At 50.5% G+C, this 25,593-nt stretch overlaps 2 protein-coding genes and 1 long non-coding RNA gene across 8 annotated transcripts in view; 2 read left to right on the forward strand and 1 right to left on the reverse strand.

The window, feature by feature from the left end:
* Positions 1 to 91: 91 nt before the first annotated feature.
* On the reverse strand, positions 92 to 11,945 carry FUNDC2 (FUN14 domain containing 2). The gene is made up of 5 exons (XM_075941269.2): positions 11,788 to 11,945; positions 10,148 to 10,298; positions 7,392 to 7,467; positions 4,112 to 4,246; positions 92 to 3,379 (listed from the first exon to the last, which is right to left on the reverse strand). Exons 1-5 carry the CDS (start codon positions 11,918 to 11,920, stop codon positions 3,302 to 3,304), a joined length of 573 nt encoding a protein of 190 aa, XP_075797384.1. The 5' UTR covers positions 11,921 to 11,945; the 3' UTR covers positions 92 to 3,301.
* Positions 11,839 to 20,741, forward strand: LOC149523675 (uncharacterized). Its single transcript, XR_016350584.1, has 3 exons — positions 11,839 to 11,972; positions 13,008 to 13,156; positions 20,631 to 20,741. It is a non-coding gene; the product is annotated as an uncharacterized LOC149523675 (long non-coding RNA).
* A 4,137-nt stretch (positions 20,742 to 24,878) lies between these two features.
* Positions 24,879 to 25,593, forward strand: part of F8 (coagulation factor VIII) — a 92,824-nt gene continuing 92,109 nt past the window's right edge. For 5 of the 6 annotated variants that reach the window (XM_075941246.2, XM_075941247.2, XM_075941252.2 and 2 more), the window contains exons 1-2: positions 24,879 to 24,923; positions 25,448 to 25,536. Coding sequence is in view for 1 of the 6 variants with exons in the window: in XM_075941250.2 (XP_075797365.2) it covers positions 25,526 to 25,536 (11 nt within the window). In the remaining 5 variants the exon portion in view is untranslated. Of the gene's footprint in view, positions 24,924 to 25,447; positions 25,537 to 25,593 lie in introns of those variants that run through there. The other variant, XM_075941250.2, reaches the window with a different exon arrangement.

Genomic DNA, 25,593 nt, shown 5'->3' on the forward strand with positions numbered 1-25,593 from the left:
GCTACTAGCTGCAGTGTCTGCAGGGAGGGAGCGGGGAAGAGAGATTGTTTTCAGGAAGCATAGACACCCACCCCCCAAAGACAAGTGAGTAGACTCTAAAGCAACAGTTTAATTATATCACTTCAACAAGCGCCTACATACAATGTACAAAAATACCCTTCAAAGCCTAGTGTATTTTTAAACCACAGTTTCCTGGCATTGGTACTAGAGACTGTTGAAACAAAACCAAAGAGGGATTAAGATTTCATCTTGGCACCCATGTGAAAACTGAAAATGTTTTTGCTGCACACAGGACTTCAGGAGAGGTACAAAGGAAGTTTCCTTTTGCCCAACATGGATGCCCTCCAGGCCTTCCTCCTTTCTCTCTCCACATTTTTAGATCAAAACTTAAATTGCTGGTTTGATTTCCCATCCAGTGACAGCTTTGAGACATTTTGGCTGCTCCTGGAAGTTGCTTCGCTCTGTGGCAGCAATTTCTAATATTCCAGACAAAGAATAGCTATTTTAAGTGTCTCAGGGACAGAGCAGACTGCCAGTATATTTCTGGTTACACTAATGAGCCTATTTCCCAGGATTTGGGGTGATTAACAGGAAGTTTTTGCTAGGAATAGCCCTGAGGTTTGGTAACAAGTTGCTTGCTTCTCAGGCTACAGCAACATAGCACCAGCAAAGTCTTTGCACGTACATCAAGAGGAAAAAAATGGCAGCTGGAAAGGAAGACACTGAAGCCAAGAGAGCTCGTGGCCAGTTTTTAGAGCCCCATGAGCAGAACTCTGCTGAATTTCCAGCAGATGATCCAGCTAAGAGGGAGTGAGGTACCAGGCCAAAGGCTTTGGCCAAGTTACAGCTGTTATCCCAAAACTGCCACTCCCCAAGGGAAGGGGGGGGGGGGGGAGAGACATGTCCACCCAGCAGTCTGTAGAAGGAGGCTGGAGACAGAAATCTGAATAAAAAGGCTACTTCATACCCCAGGCGGCGGTGTAGGGACACTATTTTCCTATCTGAGCAGCTGAGTTCCAGCAAGATGTTTTCATAAATTCATCAAGATCATCCAGCTCCACAGAATTTCCTCCTACAGTACCTTGCCATCCTAACGAGTCATCATGCACCAGCCTCACTGCCCAATTCCTGCAGCACCTGACTGTCTATCCAGTTTCTCCTGCCCTGCTATAGTCAGCCAGAATACAAGATAGATTTGGTGTAAAGGCAGTCTGCAGTCTACCCATGGGAACTGGGAGGAAGTCAGTCACATAATTGCAAACCCTGTATGTTAGGGGACAGACTAAGAGCAAAATAAAGTTTGCACAGATGCAATCAGGCTCTCCTGAAAACACAGCTGCAGTTGCCAAGCTGCGTTGCTCTAACAGGACCAGGACTCAGGGCATTCTTTTAGGTATGTCCCTTGCTGCCAGTCAGACCAAGCACTAAACACTGCAGCATGATAGGTAAAGTGCATCCTCGTGCCATGGACACTTACAGTCTGAATAGCATTTGGCCATCACACGAGGGCCAGGGGTTCCATACAATTCCAGGGCATGATTTCAGAGGGGAACAGAACCAGCCTTCAGCAAGAAGATGCTCATTACCAGCTGAAGCACCATGCTCTCCAAGTTACCTCAGAGCAGGGACAGAAGGAAAGCGCAGTGGCAGGCAATACTGAATGGATCGCTGGGACTTTTACTTTCCCCTGCAGAACAGATGCGCTCAGGATTGGGTAACAAGCCACGCAGAACCCATCTCCAGGTGAAACCAACTGGACCCAGGTGCTTGTTTTTGTTGGAATGGGAAATGTTAATAGAGGCAGGGGTAGAGCTAATAAACAGTGCTCATGCATTTCCTGCCCGCTGTCTAGTTCCCAGAGAGACAGGTTGACAAGCCTGCTGTCTTTTTTGCAGGGAGAGGTGGGCATGCTGGGTTGCTGTGGAATACCCCCTCCCCTTTCTATGGCACCAAAGTGCCAGTTTCTGTTTTGAGAAGGAACATATGGAATGGCTCTCCCCCCATGCCCAGTATACAGGGTATGATGCATCTTACCACCTAGTGCCACGTAAAGGCATATATGACAGGCAGAAAGGTGGTCATCAGGGATTTTAAGATGCACCTGTATAGGGGACTGCCTGGGAGATTCAGCCTTTTGCAGAGGACAGACAGAATCTGCTCTGCAAGGGGAGAGAAATGGCTTTCTGGCTTCATAATAATTCTAGACCGAGTGTGAATCCCAAACAGCTGCTGTCTGCACTCAAACTGGAATCCTCCACCAGGCTATCACATCCCATGGTATACTGCTCAGAGTTCCATCTGTCCAGGAAGCCCCACGTGCACCAGATACCTACAGGGAGCTGCAACTGCATATTAGCCAGAAAAGAGGCATTAGCGTCAGAAATAGTGACGTGATACTAGGGATAAGCCGCAGTTATTGTCTCTATGGAAACATGTGCAGGACTGGATGGAGCTGGTAGTGCAGGTTTCAGTCATATGCACAGTCATTGCAGGCAGATTTTCTGCCAGATTAACATCCAGCATCAGCACATTTTAAAATTCATTGGCTGAGACACCAGCTGCAGAGAGAGGAGAATGCCTTCTAAATGGTAGGATACCCAATGACTTTCAAAACCCATGGTAAGAAAGGCTGTAAGATGGCAACATGCAACACTCACAATTTCTATTGGCAGTGCCAACGGGACGGATAAACACCACTCAAGTGATCATCTGTGGATAGCATACTGGCAAGTCTAGGAAGGGGTGAAGGCAGAAGAACAGAGCTCCAATAGTGTTTCTGCCATGCACTTGCTCTGCCACGTCTGAATTAGCTGTTTCGCCAAACAACTGTGCCCATTTCAGAGCACGTTCTAAGATGGACAATTCGCACCAGATAGCCATGCAAACACCATTTTCCCATAGTGTGAGCTTTCCTGTTACCAGGGAAGAGTGAATACAAAAATAGGGGTGCACGGAACTTGACGAACCTTGCGAGCACTGGAAGGGAGAGCTTCCATCTGTCAGTCTTGTGCCTGTTCTCAGACTTCTCTTGCAGGCTGTTCATGGGGTTACTACTGCCCCTGCAATCCGCAGTGGGATATTTGCAGGGGGAGGGAGTCAGATCAAGATGCACACACTGAGGGTCTCGACCCTCTGGACTCACTGCAGCACCAGCAGAACGCCGCACAGAGAAAGGAAGGAAAATTAGCAGCAGTGTAGCCAGGAGAGGGAGTAGGGCCTGAGGCGGTGGAGTGTCAACACAACCCACTGTTTACTAAGTGGGAGGATGAGAGGGGACAGAGTTGTCAGTTCTGAGGAGTCTCTATGAAGACATTCCAAGCAGGAATCCCCCAGCAAACCCTCCAGACAGGATAATGTTCTTCTTCAGAAATGTTATCACCTGGGCAGGGGAGAAGACAGTCAACACCACACTAGCACCAGTCACTCACATCAGACAGCACCAAGCCCTCCCATCTGCTGCTTTCCCTACCTAATGGCCACCATTAATAGCAGGTGAGCTGGTGCCGCTTCGCTCCCCTTCCACAGATGTGCTTCCTTGGAGCCCCCCTAGAACACTTGCACATTATGGCTATGGCAATACAACATGCTACAGACAGTCTGACCAGGCATTAGGAGCTTGAAGCACAGAGTCACAGAACACTAGATCTGGAAGGGACCTTGAGAGTCAGAGTCCAACCACCTGCCCTCACGTTTATAGCTATTTATAGATGAACCACACTTAGTCAAGGTTCTAGGAGACTGGAGGCACAGGGACCAAAAACCCCCTGCACGCACTGAGCAGTGTAGACGGAGTCTCGAGTGACTGATGCACTCTTACGCTGTACTATTTAACAGTCCTAATTGCTCTGAGACCTTCCAGAAGGTTCCAGAGTTTCCTTCCTCCTCCCAGGGGTCTGCTGTAGGACACTGTACAGTGAAACACCATCTGGAAGCCATCAATCTCACAGAACAGCTAATGGATTTGCCCACTACTCCCATCTTGCTCCTATGCAGCAACCCTTAAAGCTGAAACAAGATTCAGAGTCCATGAGCCCCAGAAGTAGCTCCCAACCCTTCCCAACAGAATCTCAATAGATCCAGACAAAGTTCTGGGAAGGAGAAGTGGTCTCACCTCATCAACTCTGCTTTTAACTTCTGGGGTCAGTTTGCTGCCACTGCTGTGAAATTTCAGCTGCTCCTTGGCTTTGTTCACGTCCTGCTCTACTAGCTTCCAGTCCACTTTGATGTACCCGGTGTGGTTTGCAATCTACATTGGAGAGGTGGGAAGAAACCTCAAGTGACTTGCACAACCTGTAGCAATTCCTTTCCCTCCTGCCCCATTGCTAATCAAAATAACCCACTCAACAACCCTAGAAGACACCACCTTATCTTGGTTAGCAAGAAACTATTTTACTAACTAAATTAATAGAAAGGGAAAAAGCAAGCTAGGGACATGAAGAAATAAACTAAGTAATTCAGTTACATAGAGCAGTGTTCCCTATAAGCTGAGCATTTGGCAGCCACCCAGGAGAGATTTAAATGCTGCCCGGCTGATTAGCAGAGCACCTGCAGCACGTGTTTCTATTGGCGGTTCACATACTTTATTGTGAACAGGGATGGAAAAAATTAGAGGGAATATTGATGTAGGACTCCTCTGCTTACCTCTCATAGAATCATATAAGATTAGGGTAGGAAGAGACCTCGGGCAGTCATCCATACCAACCCGCTGCTCAAAGCGGAATCAACCCCAACATGATAGGATCCTACCATAATCCTGCAATGGACGTTCATATACAGAGGTTTTTACACACTCTACAATTAACCTGTGTCAGCCTCTCTGCTTTGCAGAGTTGGCACCAACTGCATTTCCTCCTCCAGCTTGCTATACTGGTATCGTTCAAGTATCACATGCTAGATCTTGTGAGGGCATATGGGAGGGCATATGCTGCTATGGGAGGGCATAATTTATTAATAGGTGCTACGCTGCTATGGGAGGGCATAATTTATTAATAGGTGTCCTCATAAGTATTTTGTCTTCTTGTGGTGGGCCAACAAGTGACGCTGCCTGAACAGTGTTTTAAAGGTGCATGTCTCTAACAGCACAAGGAGAACTAGTGGGGGAGGGGAAGCAGTTGTGCACAATGTAAATGCTGGAACAAAGAGACAGGGATTGATCGCTGGATAGAGTCTAGTGGTCACATTCTGTCTCTCACAGCAGTGAAATCTAGACTTGAGTTTTCCACTCTTCTGGCCCTGCGAGCCAGCATAGGCCACACTGCTCCGCACCCAGAAGAGAGGGGTTTAAAGTTAAGGGTAGATACTTCAGCCAATGAGGCGTTTCATTGCTGCACCACCCAAACAAGGATGTTACATTTAGATTAACTCATCGAATTTTGCCTGGGGTTTCTTTCTACGACTCGATTAGTCTACATGGGCACCTCCACCTTCGAACTGTAGGAAGAGCCCTGCTGAAGCTCTTGTACATTTCAATAGCAGAATCGTGGCAGAAGCGGCGCAAGTGGAGATGGCATCAGTTCCCACTGCCTCTGCCTCCCCTGCTCCCTGCTGACAGACAGCGGGAGGCAGGAGAGTGACTAGCTGCATCACTAGTCAACTAGTCTCTTACATCCCTACCCCAAAGACAACATCAACGGGACCTCTCCTAACCACACTCCGGAGGATGCCACACTCAGAACCCTTACATAACAGCCAAATTCAACATGGCTGAGTAGGCATGGCCAGTTCCCTCTGATATTGGGCACCTTGGCCAGCAGTTGCTCCTTAGCATGTAGTTTCCCTGTAATGCTCTGCCTGCAGCAGTTCCTGCCGTGCTGCCAGTCCACAGAGGAAGAGGCTCAGTCTGGGATTTGAAAGCGGGCTGTGTTCATGCTGGGGCATGATTATTACAAGGCCATTAGGCTGGCACTAACTTCAAAAAATCAAAAGACAGGACTATGTAGCACTTTAAAGACTAACAAGATGGTTTATTAGATGATGAGCTTTCGTGGGCCAGACCCACTTCCTCAGATCAAATAGCGGAAGAAAGCAGTCACAACCATATTTTCTTCCACTATTTGATCGGAGGAAGTGGGTCTGGCCCACGAAAGCTCATCACCTAATAAACCATCTTGTTAGTCTTTAAAGTGCTACATAGTCCTGTATTTTGTTTCAGCTACACCAGATTAACATGGCTACATTTCTATCACTATTCAAAAAATCTGTAGCTCTAAAGCTATGCAGATCTGAGTCATTTGCAGCTATCAGAAGTGAAGCCCCACCCCCGTGAGGCAGCAGGCCTGCATAAAGGTACTTCTGTCTCTCCACTACCATAAAGTTTGTAACACATTCACTCTCGTAGCACCGCAGAGGCAGGGCAGTGCTATTCTCCTCGTGTCACAGAGGAGACTCGAGACCCAGTAGTACCCACTGCAACCCCAGCTGTGACTGCAGCTTGGGCAGACACCCACATGAGCTCCACCCACACTAGCAGATGAAGTAGTGCAGGCTTTGGCACAGGCTGTACAAACCCAGCCAGAGCCCAGACCATGCCAGCCCCTCCACATTGCTACTTTCAGCCATGCTGGTGTGGGTGTGTCTGCCTGAGCTGCACAACAGACGCATCCGAAGTGACTTGTTCATGGTCACACGGGAAGTCTCCAGCAGAGCAGGAAATTGAACCCAGGTCTCCTGATAGGTGGGCTAGCACCCTACCCACAGGACCCGCAGCTCAGCACCACCCTGGAGCAGGGGTGGGCAATCATTTTTGAAGCAGGGGGCTACTCCAAGAGTTTTGTAAGTGGTCATAGGCTGCACTTTCCTATTATTTTAATAGAGGGGTGTGGAGTCTGGGTGCAGGAGGGATCTCCAGGCAGGGATTCAAGGTGCAGCAGGAGGTTCTGACCTGGGGCATGGGTTGGGCTGCAGGAGATGCCAGAGGCAGGTTGTGGCCCTAGCCAGGAGGAGCTTACCACAGGCAGCTCCAACCACTCAGGTTGCCCGCATGACATAGTGGCATCACACTACTCAAACCTGCCAGCTGCTGCCGCCAAATGTATTTCTGTACACCCACAGGGGAGACGGGAGCGGTGGATCTCTGCATGCTGCCTGTGACCAAGGGGAAACTGGCCAGCAGGAGCTTTGAGGTTGGTGCTGGGGCAGTTTGCGGAGACCCACTGCCCCCAAGGGCCATGCAGAGATGTACCTGCCCTTAGCCACTGGCTGTGGCGTGGCTGGGGCCATGGCAGGCAGGCTGCCTGAGCATCCCTTTGGGATGCAGGACATTTTCGTCCAAACCTGCACCCAGCCCCAGCTCAGAGGATCATGGTGAGCCAGAGAAAAACATATGGCAGGACAGAGCCACCAACCCACAGGCAGTCTTTTGCCCACCCCTGGCCCAGACCAATCATACACACCTGAAGTAGGAAAAAGCCACCACCTACTGCTGTTGCTGCCAGCTTTCCAACTTTCTGAAAGATGAAGCCAGTACACCTACAACCAGAGAGTACAGAACTGAATGCAACCAAATGCCACAGTCACCCCCCACGCTTCATGAGAATTGACTTATGAATATACATAACTTGAAAGTGCTTTATCCAAACAGGGCATGTAACATCCATTTTATAACTACAACAGTCTGCTGAATCTGAACATCCGATTTTTTCTGCATATATCATTCTTATACATGAAGTTAGAAATATGAAGTATGAATTGGTTTATAGTTCTAAACGTCTTTAGTGATACTTCAGGTACCTAATGATCAGCACTCAAATCAACAATCATCAGATTCATGTTTGTCCTGTGAACCCAAACTGTGGTTGGTCCTAGAAAGACATGTGACCATGCCACGTGGAACTGGAATCCATCTTGAACCTGGTATTTTCCATGGGCAGTGGTGAACCAAGGATTCCAGCCCTGGGGAAAGTCTGTGTAAGAAATGGGAAGCCATCAGCTTTTGTCTTCAGCTGGCCTTTGGAACTGCCTGGCATACCCAAAGAGGATACAAAGAACTTGGAAGAAGCATACCTAGAGAGAGTAAAGATCAACTCTGACTCGCTCTTTACCTGAGATAAGAACAGTTTTTTCAGGGTAAGAATTTTCATGCAACAAGTTTCTTAGTGGAACTAGCTAAGCCCAGTGTAAGGGTTACCTAGGGGGGGAGATGAAATGGGCTGATCTCATAAGTTTTCACTGTGTCAAACTTTTACACAGAGTAAGACAGATATGGGGTTTGGTTCCTTCTGAGGGTTGGTTTCCTGAATGCTGAGCCCTCCCAAAGCTGACCTGGTTCAGTGTCCATGTTGCTCTGTGCCTTGTCAGGGGGAAACTAAAGGATCTGGCCCAGCAGGACAGCGTGCTGGGGAGCACGAGCACGCAAATCCGGGCCACGCTGGGATGCTCCTGGCAGCAAGGGAGAGATCGGACCCACCTCCACAAGCCTTCTCTGGCTGCAGGAACTTTCAGTGCTGCTGCCAATCCCAGAGCTTCCAGCAGAAGGGGGAAACGCCCAGACACAGGTTTGATTGCTCCCTGAGAGGCAGTGCAGGGAGAGAACAAGTCCTGTCCCTCCCCAGCTTGGTGAGGAATTGCAGGGAGATCAGATTTCAGGAGGAAGGGCTTATTTTACAATGCAGGACATGCTTTTCCTGGCCATTACATTACATTAATAGGGCCCTATCCATTATACTGACATCACCCAACATCAAGTATTTCAGATGATACCGATTCACTATTCCGGTTATGAAACAGCACAGTAATCCTCTCTTCCTTACCCAACTCCTGATTTATACTATGTGTGAATTAGAAGAGGAAGAGAAAACAGTCCAATAGCACTGTGAAACAGGAAGATCTAGAAGTGGCTTCAGAGTCACAAGCTACCAACAAGCCAATTCATCCTTGCAGGAGCAAAAAAAAAAAAAATTGTTTCGGAGTACACAGAGACAAGAAAGTTCTAACTCCCAAGAGACAATACTTAGCCCCAAGCAAGAAAGGTCATGGTCATCCTAGAAGACTAACAAGCATGTGTGGAACAACTGATCCGGGTATGTGGTGGATCCTCCATAGTGTAGGAGTTTTTAAATCAAGACTGGACTTTCTAAAAGTACACACTTTATTTCAACCACAGACTATTGGGTTTGATGCAAGAATCACTGCATGATGTCCAATGGCCTGTCCTATGCATGAGCTCAGACCGGATGACCAGAATTCTATTTTTCAAGAGGCGTGTCATACATAAGCTCTACTTAGTGCAGTGAGACCTTAGCAGGAGCGTGGGGCCAGTTCTGGGCAACACATTTTTAAGAAAGATATGGACAAAATGGAGCACATCCAGAGCAGAGCGAAAGAATATTTATAAAACTTCACCTACGAGGAAAGGTTAAAAACCTGGACATATTTAGTCTTGAGAAACGAGCATGTGGAAGAGGCATTCAAAGGAACATTTGGGGCAAGCAGCAGAATCTGAGCCATGGAGGGTGGGGAGAGAGTTCCACTCAGACCACGGCTGTACCTCCTCCCCACTACACCCCAGCCCAGCCTTAGCACTGTGCAGCAATGGGATGGCGGGAGGGACAACAATATGGACAGATTACATCACTGGTAAGGGCTGTTATAAAGAGCACACTGACCAACAGTTCTCTATGCCCACCGAATGCAGGTGAGAGGAATGGGCTTAACCTGCAGCAAGGGAGACTTAGTTTGAAATTTTGTTCCCAATATCGACCCTATAAGGATAGTTAAGCTTTGGAACAAGCGTCCTAGGGAGGCTGCGGAATCTCTATCATGGACCATTTCTAAGAGTACGTTGAACACCTGTCATGGATGGTATAGAGATTTACTTGGTCCTATCTCAGTGCTAAGAGATGGAGATAACCTGTTGAGGTCCTCTGCACACCTACATTTCTCTGATCCTATAATGGTCCCTTCTGGGTTTAAATTCTATGAAAAGCTCATGTCACAGAGCAGGAAATGCATGAAGAGACAGAACTGAGTCTAATCTTCCTTCAACTGGGCAGTGCTGTTTGCCACTCATAGGCTTCACAGGACATCCCACTAAACAGATACAATCTTCTGCTAACTAGCACGTTATGTCCCTTCATGCATTAGAGAAGCCCTATGCTGTCTACAGGAGCCAAAACCCCCCAAATCCACATGACTTACTCCATCACCTTACCATCCAGTGACTCCTCCAATCACCAGCTGAGTTGCTACATTATATTTTTCAGCACTTGACCCAGAGCTTGGCCCAAAGAGCTTGCGCCACCAGGACTGATTCTTGGTGTACTCTGCCAGGTCCAGTGCCTTGCAGGACTCCTCTTTCTTTGCTGTGAATATGAGAATGCACATGAGCACAGAGATGACAGCGCAGAGCAGAGAGAGGAGGCTTGTTCCCTAGCCGAGTGTACAGCTCACTATTGCTAGCAGCACGGTAACCCGTCTGACATCCCTGCAGGGCTGCAGTCCCGTTCTTCCATCGCGCCGCCAGCACCCCGCACCCCAGTTTGTACTCAGGCGGCCCCCGCGCACCCCCAGCCCCCGGCAAAGTCAGGCACAAAACCGCATCCCCGCTAGGGTTCAGCAGATCCCCCGTCTGACCGCCCGTGGGGCCGGCGGGGGGGGACCGGCCCGGGGCCCGGCGGGAGCGGAGCCGGGGGGGGGAGGGGGGACCGGCCCGGGGCCCGGCGGGAGCGGGGGGGGGAGGGGGGAGGGGGGGCGGGAGGGGGGGGGGACCGGCCCGGGGCCCGGCGGGAGCGGAGCCGGGGAGGGGAGGGGGGACCGGCCCGGGGCCCGGCGGGAGCGGAGCCGGGGGGGGGAGGGGGGACCGGCCCGGGGCCCGGCGGGAGCGGAGCCGGGGGGGGGAGGGGGGACCGGCCCGGGGCCCGGCGGGAGCGGAGCCGGGGGGGGGAGGGGGGACCGGCCCGGGGCCCGGCGGGAGCGGAGCCGGGGGGGGGAGGGGGGACCGGCCCGGGGCCCGGCGGGAGCGGAGCCGGGGGGGGGAGGGGGGACCGGCCCGGGGCCCGGCGGGAGCGGAGCCGGGGGGGGGAGGGGGGACCGGCCCGGGGCCCGGCGGGAGCGGAGCCGGGGGGGAGGGGAGGGGGGACCGGCCCGGGGCCCGGCGGGAGCGGAGCCGGGGGGGGGAGGGGGGACCGGCCCGGGGCCCGGCGGGAGCGGAGCCGGGGGGGGGAGGGGGGACCGGCCCGGGGCCCGGCGGGAGCGGAGCCGGGGGGGGGGGGGGGGGGGGAGGGGGGACCGGCCCGGGGCCCGGCGGGAGCGGAGCCGGGGGGGGGAGGGGGGACCGGCCCGGGGCCCGGCGGGAGCGGAGCCGGGGGGGGGGGGGGGGGGGGGGGGGGAGGGGGGACCGGCCCGGGGCCCGGCGGGAGCGGAGCCGGGGGGGGGAGGGGGGACCGGCCCGGGGCCCGGCGGGAGCGGAGCCGGGGGGGGGAGGGGGGACCGGCCCGGGGCCCGGCGGGAGCGGAGCCGGGGGGGGACCGGCCCGGCGGGAGCGGAGCCGGGGGGGGCGGGGCGGCAGAGGAGCCCCCCCCCCCCCCCGAGGACACGCCGCAGGTCCCGCCCCGCCCCCGGCACAGGCTGGAGGGGCCGGGCTTGGGCAGCGGCACGTGGGCAGGTGCGCATGCGCCACGGCGCTGCCCGAGCGGGGGGGGGGGGCTGCGCACGAGACCCCCGCGCCTGCCGGCTCTTCGGGGGCGGGCACTGGGCGCGCGCCGGGGCCGTTAGGAGCGGGGGGGAGGGGCGCGCGCCGGCACGGGGGCCAGACCGGGCCCCGTTTGGGGGAGGGGCCGCGCGCGCCCTCACCTCCGCCCGCCGCCATCGCGCGCGCTCGCTGCCGGGCCCAGCGCCGGCGCTTCGCTTCCTGCTGCTGCTGGAGCAGCGAGGCGCAGGAGCGCAGCTGGACACGTGACACGAACTCCTCCCCCGCCTCCTCCATCGCCGCCGGGCCAGGCCCCGCCACGTGACACCTGAGGTGAAACACGTCACAGGTACCTTGATCACGTGAACGTCGTTTGTTTTCCTCCCCCAGCCGATTTCCCCCGGCACGTGATCCGGACCACTCTTTTCGGCCCACATGTCACATGGGCACGACGCCTGCCAACCCACGTACACGCGATACGTCATCATGACCCCGCCCCAGCGCTCCTCGGCACGTGACGCAGGCTCTATGGGCGGGCCTCCCAGCGCCTAGGGGTGGGGCAGGCTCCGCTCCAGGGGTACGCGCGGGGCGGGGCCCGCGCTGTAGGAAGGGGGCTCCCCCGCCTGCCCCCACGGAGCCGGTCCGGCCGCGAGGCGTGGGGCCAGGGACTCCGCCCTGGCGCCCCTGTGTCTAGCTCTTCTTTGAGCCCTCCTGAGGCAGGGAGTTCCACAAGTTCCTGTGCACCCCGCCCTTGGCTGCCCGCTTGCCCAAAGACCCATTCATTCCCCCAGGTCACAGCATGGAGAAAAGTAAAATGATCAGATGCTTAATAATAGAATCCTAGGGCTGGAAGAGACCTCAGGAGTCATCAAGTCCAGCCCCCTGCCCAAGGCAGGACCAATCCCAACTAAACCAACCCGGCCAGAGCTTTGTCAAACCTAGGGTACGTCTAGACTACATGCCTCTGTCGACAGAGGCATGGAGATTGGCTACCAGACACAGGAAAATGAAGCGGCAATTTAAATAATCGCCGCTTCATTTTCCTGTGTCTGGTAGCCAATCTACATGCCTCTGGTGACAGAGGCATGTAGTCTAGATGTACCCCTAGACTTAAACACCTCTAGGGATGGAGATTCCACCCCCTCCCCAGGGAACCCATCCCAGTGCTTCACCACCCTCCTAGGGAAATAGTTTTTCCTAATATCCAACCTAGACCTCCCCCCGCCTGAAACTTGAGACCATCGCTCCTTGTTCTGCCCTCTGTCACCACTGAAAACAGCCTTTCTCCATCCTCTTTGGAACCTCCCTTCAGGAAGTTGAAGGCTGCTATCAAATCCCCCCTCACTTTTCTCTTCTGCAGACTAAACAAACCCAAATCCCTCAGTCTCTCCTCACAGGTCATGCGCTCCAGCCCCTAATCATTTTGGTCGCCTCCGCTGGACCCTCTCCAATGCGTCCACATCCTTTCTATAGTGGGGGGCCCAGAAATGAACACAATATTCCAGATGTGGCCTCACCAGAGCTTAATAAAAGGTAATAATGTCTCTGGATCTGCTAGTAATGCTTTTCCTAATGTACCCTAATATGCCATTCGACTTCTTGGCTACAAGGGCACACTCTTGACTCATGTCCAGCTTCTCATCCACTGTAATTCCCAGGTCCTTTTCTGTTGAACTGCTACTTAGCCAGTCAGTCCCCAGCCTGTAACAATGCTTGGGATCCTTCCCTCCCAAGTGCAAGACTCTACACTTGTCCTTGTTGAACCTCATCAGATTTCTTTTGGCCCAATCTTCTAATCTGTCCAGGTCACTCTAGACCCTATCCCTGCCCTCCAGCGTATCTACCTCTTCCCCTAGCTTAGTGTCAGCCGCAAACTTGCTGAGGGTGCAATCCATCCCCTCATCCAGGTCATTAATAAAGATGTTGAACAAAACCAGCCCTAGCACCGATCCTTGGGGCACTCCGCTAGAAACCAACCGCCAACCTGACATGGAGCCGTTGATCACTACTCATTGAGCCCGACAGTCTAGCCAGCTTTCTATCCATCTTACCGTCCATTTATCCAATCCATATTTCCTTAACTTGCTGGCAAGAATATTGTGGGAGACCGTATCAAAAGCCTTGCTAAAGCCAAGGTCTATCACATCCACTGATTTTCCCACATCCACAGAGCCAGTTACCTCATCATAGAAGCTAATCAGTTTGGTCAGAAGCTAATAACTTCAGTGAATTAATATGACTCCTGCCACTGGGCCTTTCGTGGTGACTTCTCTAAATTTGTACTGTCTCTGGGGCATGGATGTTAGTTTCTTGCATAGGGCCAAGCACACTGATGGTACTTACCTAATAAAGCCATGTAGGAGGAGCACAAAGTGGGAAGAAGAAAACAACACTTCTAATATAGCATTTTTTTCCTCAGTAGTGCTTCCAGTGCTGTGTACAGGAGGTCAGTATCATTCCCTTGATTCCACAGATGTGCAAAGGGAGGCACAGAAAGGGGAAGTGACTTGTCCAGTGGTATCTGGTAGGCCAGTGGTTAAGCTGGGACTAGAGTCGCTCTTTTGAGTCCCAGGTCAGCCTGTGAGCCACTTGGCCACACTGAAGTTCTAGAGCTAATTTTTGCATGGTTACTGTTTTTAGTCTTTCATGTTTTGTTCTGTTTGTCAGTCTCTCCAAAGTGAAAGGTGAAAGATTTATATGATCTGAAGAGAAACCAGACCATAAATCTTTCGCCTTTCACTTGCTTTCTTAAAACTAAGCAGAAGTGCTTTGAAAAAATCTAACATGAAACAGCTCCCCGTGCACATAGGTGGCGCCTAACTGCTGTGTTAGGAGAGGCATTACTGTATTGCTTGTAGATAGCTTCTGTGGGTTGTTCCAGGTTTGTTGTCCTTTCTCAGTTTGTCCCACAGGTTTTAGTGTGGTCTGGGCAAAAGTGACAACTGTCAGATTTTGAACAAAATAAACTAAAGATTTTAACCTTGTTGAAGTCCTCCAACATTTGTGCTTGAGTTTACGGGTTCCTTATTTTTACAGGAAAAACTTAAAAAACAACGAATAGTCTAAGTAGCACCTTAAAGACTAACAAAACATGTAGATGGTAGTGCTACTAGACTATTTGTCGTTTTTTAACTTTTTCCTGTTACAGACTATCTTGGCTACCCCGCTGAAGCTTTATTTTTACAGATCATTTCCAGCTTGCTAATGTTCTTCTATGAACAAAAGAACAGTTAATGCCACTTCTGAGGGTGGCCCATGCCAGGTTCAGCAGAGGGAATGAACAGAACAGCAATCTTCCTGTGGCTTGTTTATTTTGGTTTTGTTATTTCTCTCAGTGGCTGCCTGCAGACCCAGAAGCCTCCATAACAAGTTTATCATTTGACTTACAGAGGAAAAAAAGATAAAACAGAAAGTGCAGCCACCAAATAATCCCTAGTTGTTTCTTTGCACAAACTCTCAGGGATAAGGATTTTGTCTCTGATTCCTCAGTTGTGCTAGAGCTGTATGTTTCAAGGGAGGACATGGTAGATTGCTCTCTATCTCCTTAAATGTCTATTCCTTAAGCGTATAAAGTAGCACTCACAAGAGGATGGGAAAAGTTATGGTAAGCTTACTCTTGCCCTCTATTCAGCAAACATTTGAAGGGTTTTTACCTTGTGTTTCTAATAAGATACAAGCCAAAATCCAGCATTGTATGTATGTGCACAGCACCCTTGCTTTGTGCAAGCAGGAATGTATGCCATTTCTGGGAAGAGGTTTCAAATGCTTTTCACAGATCCTGCATTTTATTTTTGGTGGGCCCTATGGAAGCTATGATTGTTTTTTATTAGCACTGGAAAGGTAGGCATGAAAAAGGAGAAGGTTCTGAGCCAGATGAAGATCCCCAAAAAGAATTGTTCTTTGTCTTTGAGGGGAAAGCCGCCTGGCTTGGATAATGGGGATGGAACGGTAGGGCAGCAGCAAAGAGGGGGCTAGATTGATGATCAGAGTCTTGTTGGGCACTAAGTCACTGGAGCTACAGCTGTTGAGATCAGCGGGTGATTGGTGTTTCTACGTGGATCTTAGTTAATTTAAAATGGTTTAGGTCTGAGGAAAGGTCCTAGATTTAGCCCTGGACCTAGAACAAAGACCCCCCTGTTCCTCCACAGAACTGTTGTGGTGTGTCAAGTAGCACCATTTTGTTTGGTAATTTGCCTCCACCCTAACTTGAAAGGGCTGTCACTAGGGATGAGCTTGCCTTGTCTGTCACCAGCCTGTTCTTTGCCCTGTCTTACTGAGGCAGCCAGCATAGGATAGCAATGGCAATTTTTGTCTCCTAGGGATTGATGGGAGCCCTAGCAGCCAATTTTAGATTGTCTAGCAAACAAGAAATTCCTTACTTGAGTTCTTGTAGCCTTGCTCTACTGGGCTCCGAGAATCATAGAGTCATAGAACACTAGAGCTGGAAGGAACCTGGAGAGGTCATCGAGTCCAGTCCCCTGCCCTCATGGCAGGACCCAGCACTGTCTAGACCAACGCTACTTAACAGGCAGCCCATGGGCCCCCTGCAGCCTGTTTCTTTGCAGCCCGCAGTGCAGTTTGGGTTTACGTGGGGCTCAACACGAGGCCCGTGGGTGGGATCCTTTGAACATGGCCTCCACTGGGAACACGCTCCACAACGGCGAGTCAATATCATGGTCTTCTATGGATATCTGTTTTAGTAGTTACATTCCTGGACTGTCACTGATCATGAAACGTGCTGCCATATGGGTGGAAATCGGGTAAATGTTGCATTTTATTAATATCAGCAGGTCTGACTTAAATGGGGCCTGTGTGTTGTGTAGTTTTGCCTTAATCTTTGTATTCATGCCCATCAGTGTGAAAGAAGCTATTTGCATATATTTGCATATATATTTGCATGTATATGAAACCACACTTAAGTTGCAGCCCTCGGCATGTGCTGTGACTATCACTCTGGCCCCCGGGGCTTCCAAAGTTGAGTCGACCTAGTCTAGACCATCCCTGAGAAATAAAATCCAGCAGCACATTTCATGGATTAAACTTCCAAGAAAACCACAGACACAGAAAATAGCCTGTGTATGGTTCTGAAAACAAATGAAATCAAGCGCAACAAGCAGGTACGCCAGAGCTTTGGCCCAAGAAATCCTGCTAGTGAACAATTGAGCCATCATGTTGCCCCTCCGAGGCAAGCACAGGGCCATGTTGGGAGATGCGGCAGGTCATTAGGCTGTTGTGCACAAACACGTGTTTCCTGTGATACCGATTAAGGGAAACCAAAATGATCTGCACAGAAGAGAGCATTGTGAACCCGAAACTCGGGAAAGCAAGAGGAGGCCTGTGCTGCCTGCCCAGTGGCAGGAGGAAAGTTAAAGTGTGACCAGGCGGGGGACTGTTTCTGGGGAGCAGAGATTGGAATTGTTACTCCTGAGCATGCTTTGTTAAAGAGTGAGTCTCAGGGGCCCGCCAGGAGGCGGCACTATGCTCTTCCAAATGGCTGAGGCCAGTGGCAATGCCAGCTTTTGTAAGCTGCTGCTGGCGTCACGGCTCTTCTTCTCTGTGCAGATGGATTTCATGTAACAAACTTGGAGGTTTCCTAAACATGGGTCTCGTCTAGGAGTGCAGGGAAGGGGAACATGGCTTTCACTAGATGAAAGTATTGGACGGATCAAGTGACAAAAGATGATAAAATGTTTCCTGCAAATACAGTACAGTGAGTGACCTACCCTCCTCAACCCATAGGCTTGATCTTGGGGAGAAAATTGTGGGCAAACACCACTTTTGATAGGCTCATTCCCACCGTAGACATCTGCACTGGACTTGATTCTACCTTGATACCTGTGCCAGGTAAATCCATCTACAGCAAAAAAGGAAGCTTTTCTCCCTTCCATTGCAGAGCACGTTTTACTGAGAGACGGCGCATTGTTCCTGTTTCACAGATGAAGAATCTACCACACAGAGGACATCAGTTACCTGGGGTCAGCTAGTAAACCAAGGACAAAGCCTAGGACAGAAACCAGCTCTATAAGAACATAAGAACGGCCGTACTGGGTCAGACCAAAGGTCCATCTAGCCCAGTAGCCTGTCTGCTTTAACCTCTCCTCATATGGGACCCGTTCCAAACCCCTACTCATTTTAGTTGCCCTTTTCTGAACCCTTTCCAAGGCCAAAATATCTTTTTTGAGGTGAGGAGACCACATCTGTACACAGTATTCAAGATGTGGGCGTACCATAGTTTTATACAGGGGCAGTAAGATATTCTGGATCTTATTTTCTACCTCTTTCTTAATAATTCCTAGCATCCTATTTGCCTTTTTGACCGCCGCTGCACACTGTGTGGAAGTTTTCAGGGAACTGTCCACGATAACGCCAAGATCTCTTTCCTGATTTGTTGTAGCCAAATTAGCCCCCATCATACTGTACCCATAGTTGGGGTTATTTTTCCCGATGTGCATTATTTACACTTATCCATATTACATTTCATTTGCCATTTTGTTGCCCAATCACTCAGTTTGGTGAGATTTTCATAGAATCATAGAATAATAGGACTGGAAGGGACCTCAAGAGGTCATCGAGTCCAGCCCCCCGCCCTCAAGGCAGGACCAAGCTCCGTCTACACCATCCCTGACAGATGTCTATCTAACCTGTTCTTAAATATCTCCAGAGAGGGAGATTCCACCACCTCCCTTGGCAATTTATTCCAATATTTGACCACCCTGACAGTTAGGAATTTTTTCCTAATGTCCAATCTAAACCTCCCCTGCTGCACTTTAAGCCCATTACTCCTTGTCCTGTCCTCAGAAACCAAGAGGATCAAATTTTCTCCTTCCTCCTTGTGACACCCTTTTAGATATTTGAAAACCGCTATCATGTCCCCCCTTAATCTTCTTTTTTCCAAACTAAACAAGCCCAGTTCATGAAGCCTGGCTTCATAGGTCATGTTCTCTAAACCTTTAATCATTCTTGTCGCTCTTCTCTGTACCCTTTCCAATTTCTCCACATCTTTCTTGAAATGTGGCGCCCAGAAATGGACACAGTACTCCAGCTGAGGCCTAACTAGTGCAGAGTAGAGCGGCAGAATGACTTCACAAGTTTTGCTTACAACACACCTGTTGATACAACCTAGAATCATATTTGCTTTTTTTGCAACAGCATCACACTGTTGACTCATATTCAACTTGTGGTCCACTATGACCCCTAGATCCCTTTCCGCCATGCTCCTTCCTAGACAGTCGCTTCCCATCTTGTATGTATGGAACTGATTGTTCCTTCCTAAGTGGAGCACTTTGCATTTCTCTTTATTAAACCTCATCCTGTTTACCTCTGACCATTTCTCTAACTTGCTAAGGTCATTTTGAATTATGTCCCTCTCCTCCAAAGAAGTTGCAACCCCACCCAGTTTGGTATCATCTGCAAACTTAATAAGCGTACTCTCTATCCCAATATCTACATCATTGATGAAGATATTGAACAGTACGGGTCCCAAAACAGACCCTTGCGGAACTCCACTTGTTATCCCTTTCCAGCAGGATTTAGCACCGTTAACAACAACTCTCTGACTACGGTTATCCAGCCAATTATGCACCCACCTTATCGTGGCCCTATCTAAGTTATATTTGCCTAGTTTATCAATAAGAATATCATGCGAGACCGTATCAAATGCCTTACTAAAGTCTAGGTATATGACATCCACCGCTTCTCCCTTATCCACAAGGCTCGTTATCCTATCAAAGAGAGCTATCAGATTAGTTTGGCATGACTTGTTCTTCACAAACCCATGCTGGCTATTCCCTATCACTTTATTACCTTCCAAGTGTTTGCATATGATTTCCTTAATTACCTGCTCCATTATCTTCCCTGGGACAGACGTTAAACTGACCGGTCTGTAGTTTCCTGTGTTGTTCTTATTCCCCTTTTTATAGATGGGCACAATATTTGCCCTTTTCCAGTCTTCTGGAATCTCCCCTGTCTGCCATGATTTTTCAAAAATCATAGCTAAAGGCTCAGATACCTCCTCTATCAGCTCCTTGAGTATCCTGGGATGCATTTCATCAGGACCTGGTGACTTGCTGACATCTAACTTTCCTAAGTGATTTTTAACTTGTTCTTTGTGTATCCTATCTTCTAAACTTACCCTCTCTCTGCTTGTATTCACTACGTTAGGCACACCTCCAGACTTCTCGGTGAAGACCGAAACAAAGAAGTCATTGAGCATCTCCGCCATTTCCAAGTTTCCTGTTACTGCTTCTCCCTCCTCACTAAGCAGTGGGCCTACCCTGTCCTTGGTCTTCCTCTTGCTTTTAATGTATTTATAAAAGGTCTTCTTGTTTCCCTTTATGCCTGTAGCTAGTTTGATCTCATTTTGTGCCTTTGCCTTTCTAATCTTGCCCCTGCATTCCCGTGTTCCTTGCCTATATTCATCCTTTGTTATTTGTCCTAGTTTCCATTTTTTTCCCCTTAAGATCATGAACTCTATTATTTCATGATCACTGTCCCCTATACTGTTGAAGTCCCTCACAGTCTGCTTCTGTCTTGACTATCCTAAACAGTTTGGTATCATCCGGAAACTTTCCCACCTCCCTGCTTACCCCTTTCTCCAGATCATTTATGAATAAGTTGAACAGGATTGGTCCCAGGACTGACCCTGGGGGGACACCACTAGTTACCCCTCTCCAATCTGAAACTGACCATTTATTCCTGCCCTTTGCTTCCTGTCTTTTCACCAGCTCTCTTGATTCCTGTCCTGTCATCTGACCCAAGATATTTCTGGCCCAGCTCACTGAGATTAGAGAGAAGGCAGGGCTCTGCTAGAGACTTCTTGTGCCCCAAACGAAATCTGTGAGGTCTGACAAAGACTCATGAGCTGCGTGGGACTGCCGTCTGGTCTTGCATGAGGAGTCATTCAGAGGGTTTCCCTCTGCCAAAATTAAATGCTGCAATCTGATTGGTTTGAGCCTTAAAATGGTAACGAACAACATTTCATATTTACTATTTTCCCTTGCAAATGCAGGCACTAAGAGGAAGTGGAAGGCTACACCAGTCCTGGACTGAAGAAAAACAAATGGGTTAGAACTATGAAGTTCAAGTCCAGAGCCAAACTTTCCAACAGCCCCAGGGTGCTGACACCTGGTTGGATTCAGTCTGATCATGAGGCAAGTGTCCTCAGGCAGAATCGGTAATTGAGTTAGCAAAGAACAGGTTGCATTGGACCTCCTGCCCTTTCTTCATAAACCAGGGCATTCTGAAAATTAACGTTTTCAGTATACCAAGAACTTAACTTATGTGTAGCTAGACCTGCCTTCCAGGTCTCTGGGATACACTGGGTTGAAATAATCCCTTGACGTCAATGGGTCCAGCAACAATGGGGCCCATTCATATACTCAGAAACAACAGAGAAGCTGTTTAGTCCCGGAGCAATGTAGGTCAGTGGTTCTCCAAGTGGTCCACAGACCCACTCTGAGAAAGCTGCTACCAGGCCACTCCAGTCTGTATACTCATAAGAACATAAGAACGGCCGTACTGGGTCAGACCAAAGGTCCATCTAGCCCAGTAGCCTGTCTGCCAACAGTGGCCAGCACCAGGTGCCCCAGCGAGGGTGGACCGAAGACAATGATCAAGCGATTTGTCTCCTGCCATCCTTCTCCAGGCTCTGACAAACAGAGGCCAAGGACACCATTTTATCCCCTGGCTAATAGCCTTTTATGGACCGAACCCCCATGAAATTATCCAGCTTCTCTTTAAACTCTATTATAGTCCTAGCCTTCACAGCCTCCTCTGGCAAGGAGTTCCACAGGTTGACTACACGCTGTGTGAAGAAGAAATTTCTTTTATTCGTTTTAAACCTGCTACCCATTAATTTCATTTGGTGTCCTCTAGTTCTTCTATTTAGGGAACTAATAAATAACTTTTCTTTATCTGCCCTCTCCACACCACTCATGATTTTATAGACCTCTATCATATCCCCCCTCAGTCTCCTCTTTTCTAAACTGAAAAGTCCCAGTCGCTTTAACCTCTCCTCATATGGGACCCGTTCCAAACCCCTAATCATTTTAGTTGCCCTTTTCTGAACCCTTTCCAAGGCCAAAATATCTTTTTGGAGGTGAGGAGACCACATCTGTACACAGTATTCAAGATGTGGGCGTACCACAGTTTTATACAGGGGCAGTAAGATATTCTGTGTCTTATTTTCTATCCCTTTCTTAATAATTCCTAGCATCCTATTTGCCTTTCTGACCGCCGTTGCACACGGTGTGGAAGTTTTCGGAGAACTGTCCACGATAACTCCAAGATCTCTTTCCTGATTTGTTGTAGCCAAATTAGCCCCCATCATACTGTACGTATAGTTGGGGTTATTTTTCCCGATGTGCATTACTTTACACTTATCCACATTAAATTTCGTTTGCCATTTTGTTGCCCAATCACTGGCTTATTGGCTGTGGTTCGCTGCTTGCAGCCAAGGTGAGCCGTGAGACGCAGCGGCCCGCGTCATGCTTCTTCCTGCAGCTCCCCTTGGCTGCTGAACCGGAGCCAATGGGAGCCGTGAGGCTTCATGGCTGGGGAGCCACTAGTTAAACAAACCAGAGTGGCCCAGTAGCAGCTTTCTCGGAGTGGGTCTGCAGATCGCTTTGAGAAACACTGATCTAGATAAAAATAGGGAGGAGCTAAAAATGCGGAAATAGAAGATAGAGAATGAATTGCAACAGTATGTGCTCTGGAAGGAGGAGGACATATGCAGAGTTTAGTACTTGATTTTTTTCTCTGGTAAAACTCCATGATTATTTTTGCTCAGTTCCCTAGCACATGATGCACTGGGTTAGGTATAGCTGGTGTGCCATAGATGCAACTCCCTAGGGGTATGTCTACACTAGCCCCCTAGTTCGAACGAGGGTGGTTAATGTAGGCAACCGGAGTGGCAAATGAAGCCCGGGATTTGAATTTCCCAGGCTTCATTTGCATGTTGCCGGGCGCCACCATTTTTAAATGTCCGCCGGGCGCCACCATTTTTAAATGGCTTCCTATTCCAAACTACCTAGTTCGTGCCGCGTGTAGCCGCGGGCACGGAGTCCGAACTAGCGGACATTTAAAAATGGCAGCGCCCGGCAAGATGCAAATGAAGCCCGGGAAATTCAAATCCCGGGCTTCATTTGCAACTCCGGTTGCCTACATTACCACCCTAGTTTGAACTAGGGGGGTAGTGTAGACATCCCCTTGCACATGATGCACTGGGTTAGGTATAGCTGCGGAGTAACAGGTTGGTCATGGTGGTTGCAGAAAACCCTATCAGGATATCAGCTGCCCCTGATGTGGCACATCCAGGAACAACATGTGTGCAGTATACAACAGAGTGAGCCCCAGCCCCAGGGAGCTAGGACATACCAAAGAGAGGGGGATCTACCCAGGACCCTTCAGGTTATCATAAATCAAACAACCAAATCCCACCCAAAGGGACCGTTAACAGGATTCCATTCAGGTCCTGGCTCTGACTAGAGGAGTAACTGCAAAATGAGATCAACCCAAATAACCCAAGATGTCTTACGGGAGATGTATTAAATCCTCTTCAGCTTAGAAGGCTACTCAGGAAAATTCCTGGTAGGCACTCCAGTGCTTTCTGTGGCATTGACACACTGGTCCAGCTCATTGAAAACCTTTAGGCACCTAACTCCCTTTGACCTAAGTGGCAGGTAGGCACCAAAACACCAGCGAGAACCTGAATCATGTTGCCCTGTAGAGTCCTTAGGGGCTTGGGGTCAGGCAGGCTCAAACTGGCACATGACCACAGCCAGGCAACCTCGTTCCCCTCAGCTCCCTTCCCCACTGGCGTCGTCTGTCGAAGAGCTCCACTTGCCTGCAGCCTGGCGATGCCATCAGCGACCCAGTAATCAGATGTAGCTGTTGGTAGCAATGTTAGACAGATCCTACACCGACTACTGAGCAGCCAATTGCATCTTGTTTCTCCTGCTTCTCCAGATCTCTTCCAGGAAGGAGAGATCACTCTAAGCTAGGCTTCCAGGCGGCTTAGTCTCTTCACCCTGTGAAAACAAGACACAGCCTCAGGAGGGTGGTGACCGCATGCAAAACAGGAGGCTGGATGAAAAGCAGCCGCACAGGGCCCTGTGTTCCTGAAATGCACCGCCTCTGGGTATGAATGTCCGCGGCGGAGCACAAAGAGAGCTGTGAGACGCCCACGCTTTCAGATCTCTCCTCTTCTACCCTGAGATCCTCCAGGCTCCGGAGAGTCCTGACTTCACAGCTGCACCTCCTTCCCAAAGCTTCACCCTGCCACCTGCCTTGCACCTACTGCCTGGCTTGAGCCAATGCATCGGGCTCTCTCTGGTGACAACTCTTGTGAGTGGCCGAGAGGGTGGGGGCACCCCCAGTTGAGTCTCACGAGCTGCTCCCTGCCTCTCCTGAGAAGGGAGTCAAAGCCAGACTTGGCTACCACCCTTGGTTTACCTAGTGGGCCACAGAGCCAGGTCTGAATTGCCAGGCTTTGGCAGGTTCCAGGCCAGCTATGCCTGTCGCCCCTTGTGTTTAATTCTGGGGTAGAACTGACTCGCCCACCTCCTGCCTCAGGAAAGGGCTTGAGTTACCTCCAAGCTGTTGCTTTTCAGCTGGTGCCATGGCACATGGGAAAAGTTTGTGTTGGGGGTTGGAAGCTTTTGGTACCAGATGGGGCCTTAATCTCCAGCCACGTTCTCAAGAGGGACGAGGAAGCAAAGGCCTGGAGGGGGGCACACAATGCCAGCTGACATGGCAAGAATTTCTGCAGGGCTCTAGGGAAGTGCAATCAGCCTGAGCAATCACTGCCCTTCCATGGCTTTTCCAGCAGAGCCCCAAAAGCCCGGCCAGGGTCCCAGAAGAGAACCATGGAGAGGCACTAGACCAGCAGCCTAGCCGTGCCCTCTTGCTGAGCAGCCCACACCCTTGGCACACTAGTGATTCTCTGCAGCTGCCCGTAGGAGAAGGTGTTGCCACACCCTGCCCGCTCCCCCACAGCGGCAAGCTGGTGCAAACCCAGCAGGAAGTGGGGCTGTTGCCGGGATACGCAGCATGCTTAACATGCTCTTCCCTTCTCCCTTGTAGGGAAGGAGCCACAAAGAGCCCTGGGCCGTTCTGCTTCGGTTCTTGGCCTCCTCAGCTTAACCTTCTGCTTCTCTGCCTCACCAGCCCAGCCAGACCTCCATGTGCCTGACAGACAGCAGCTTCCTCCCTGCTGCGCTTTCTCTTCCTGCTCCGATGATACCATCAGGCCTCTCCCCAGCAGCTGCTGTCTCCCCTGGCTATCAGCCCCACTATTTCTTTGGTAGGTCACAGCAAGGACTCTGCCTTTTCCAACGTGCCTTTAACGAGCTGGGGTCCCGTGAAACTCTCAGTGGAGAAGTTGGCTGAATGCCCCAAATTGTTCCAGTCCCACCTTTACATTCCAGGCCAGCCACCTTCCACGGAGAGCAAAGCTGGTCTGTGAAATGAACGAGACCGCCTGCCTGTGTCTCCCCTCCCTCACATAAAGCTCACCCGGCACAGTGTGGGAGGCTCCTTTTCCACGCCCCTGGCGTGGCTTTGATCTCCTGCAGTAGGAGCCTTGCGTGGGGAGTTTATCCCTAGGGGTCTGCACTGTGGCATGCCCCTGCCCCCATCCCCCATGCTACTAGAGAGAGGCTCTGCAGTGCATGGGTGAAATGTCTCCCCGTGCAGCCTCTCCAGTCTGGCCCCCACCTCACACAATGGAGCTAGGGTCTTCTGCAGCCGCAGAGCAGAGGCAGCATTTAGCTTGAGGAGAGGGGCCCACTCGGAGCTGGACGGGGCTCATACTGCACCTGTTTGCAGGAGTGCGCAGCTACACATCCTCCCGGGCAATGTGGCTACCCCATCCTTCCTGCTGCACTGAACCGATCGCTGTGGGAGATGAGCACAAGGTGAGCACGCAACTTCCTTCTCTGGGGACGCAAGGGGGTGAGATGCTTTGAACAGAC

This window comes from Pelodiscus sinensis, chromosome 13 (assembly GCF_052426305.1).
Source record: "Pelodiscus sinensis isolate ZL-2025 chromosome 13, ASM5242630v1, whole genome shotgun sequence".
Taxonomy (NCBI): Eukaryota; Metazoa; Chordata; order Testudines; family Trionychidae; genus Pelodiscus; species Pelodiscus sinensis.

Coding starts and splice junctions, on each gene's coding strand:
- FUNDC2 (XM_075941269.2), bottom strand. CDS start 11,920: ATGGAGGAGGCGGGGGAGGAGTTCGTGTCACGTGTCCAGCTGCGCTCC. Junction 7,468..10,147: donor ATTGGAGGAGTCACTGGATG/GTAAGGTGATGG, acceptor CTCTGGTTGTAG/GTGTACTGGCTTCATCTTTC. Junction 3,380..4,111: donor TTAAAAGCAGAGTTGATGAG/GTGAGACCACTT, acceptor TCCCCTGCCCAG/GTGATAACATTTCTGAAGAA.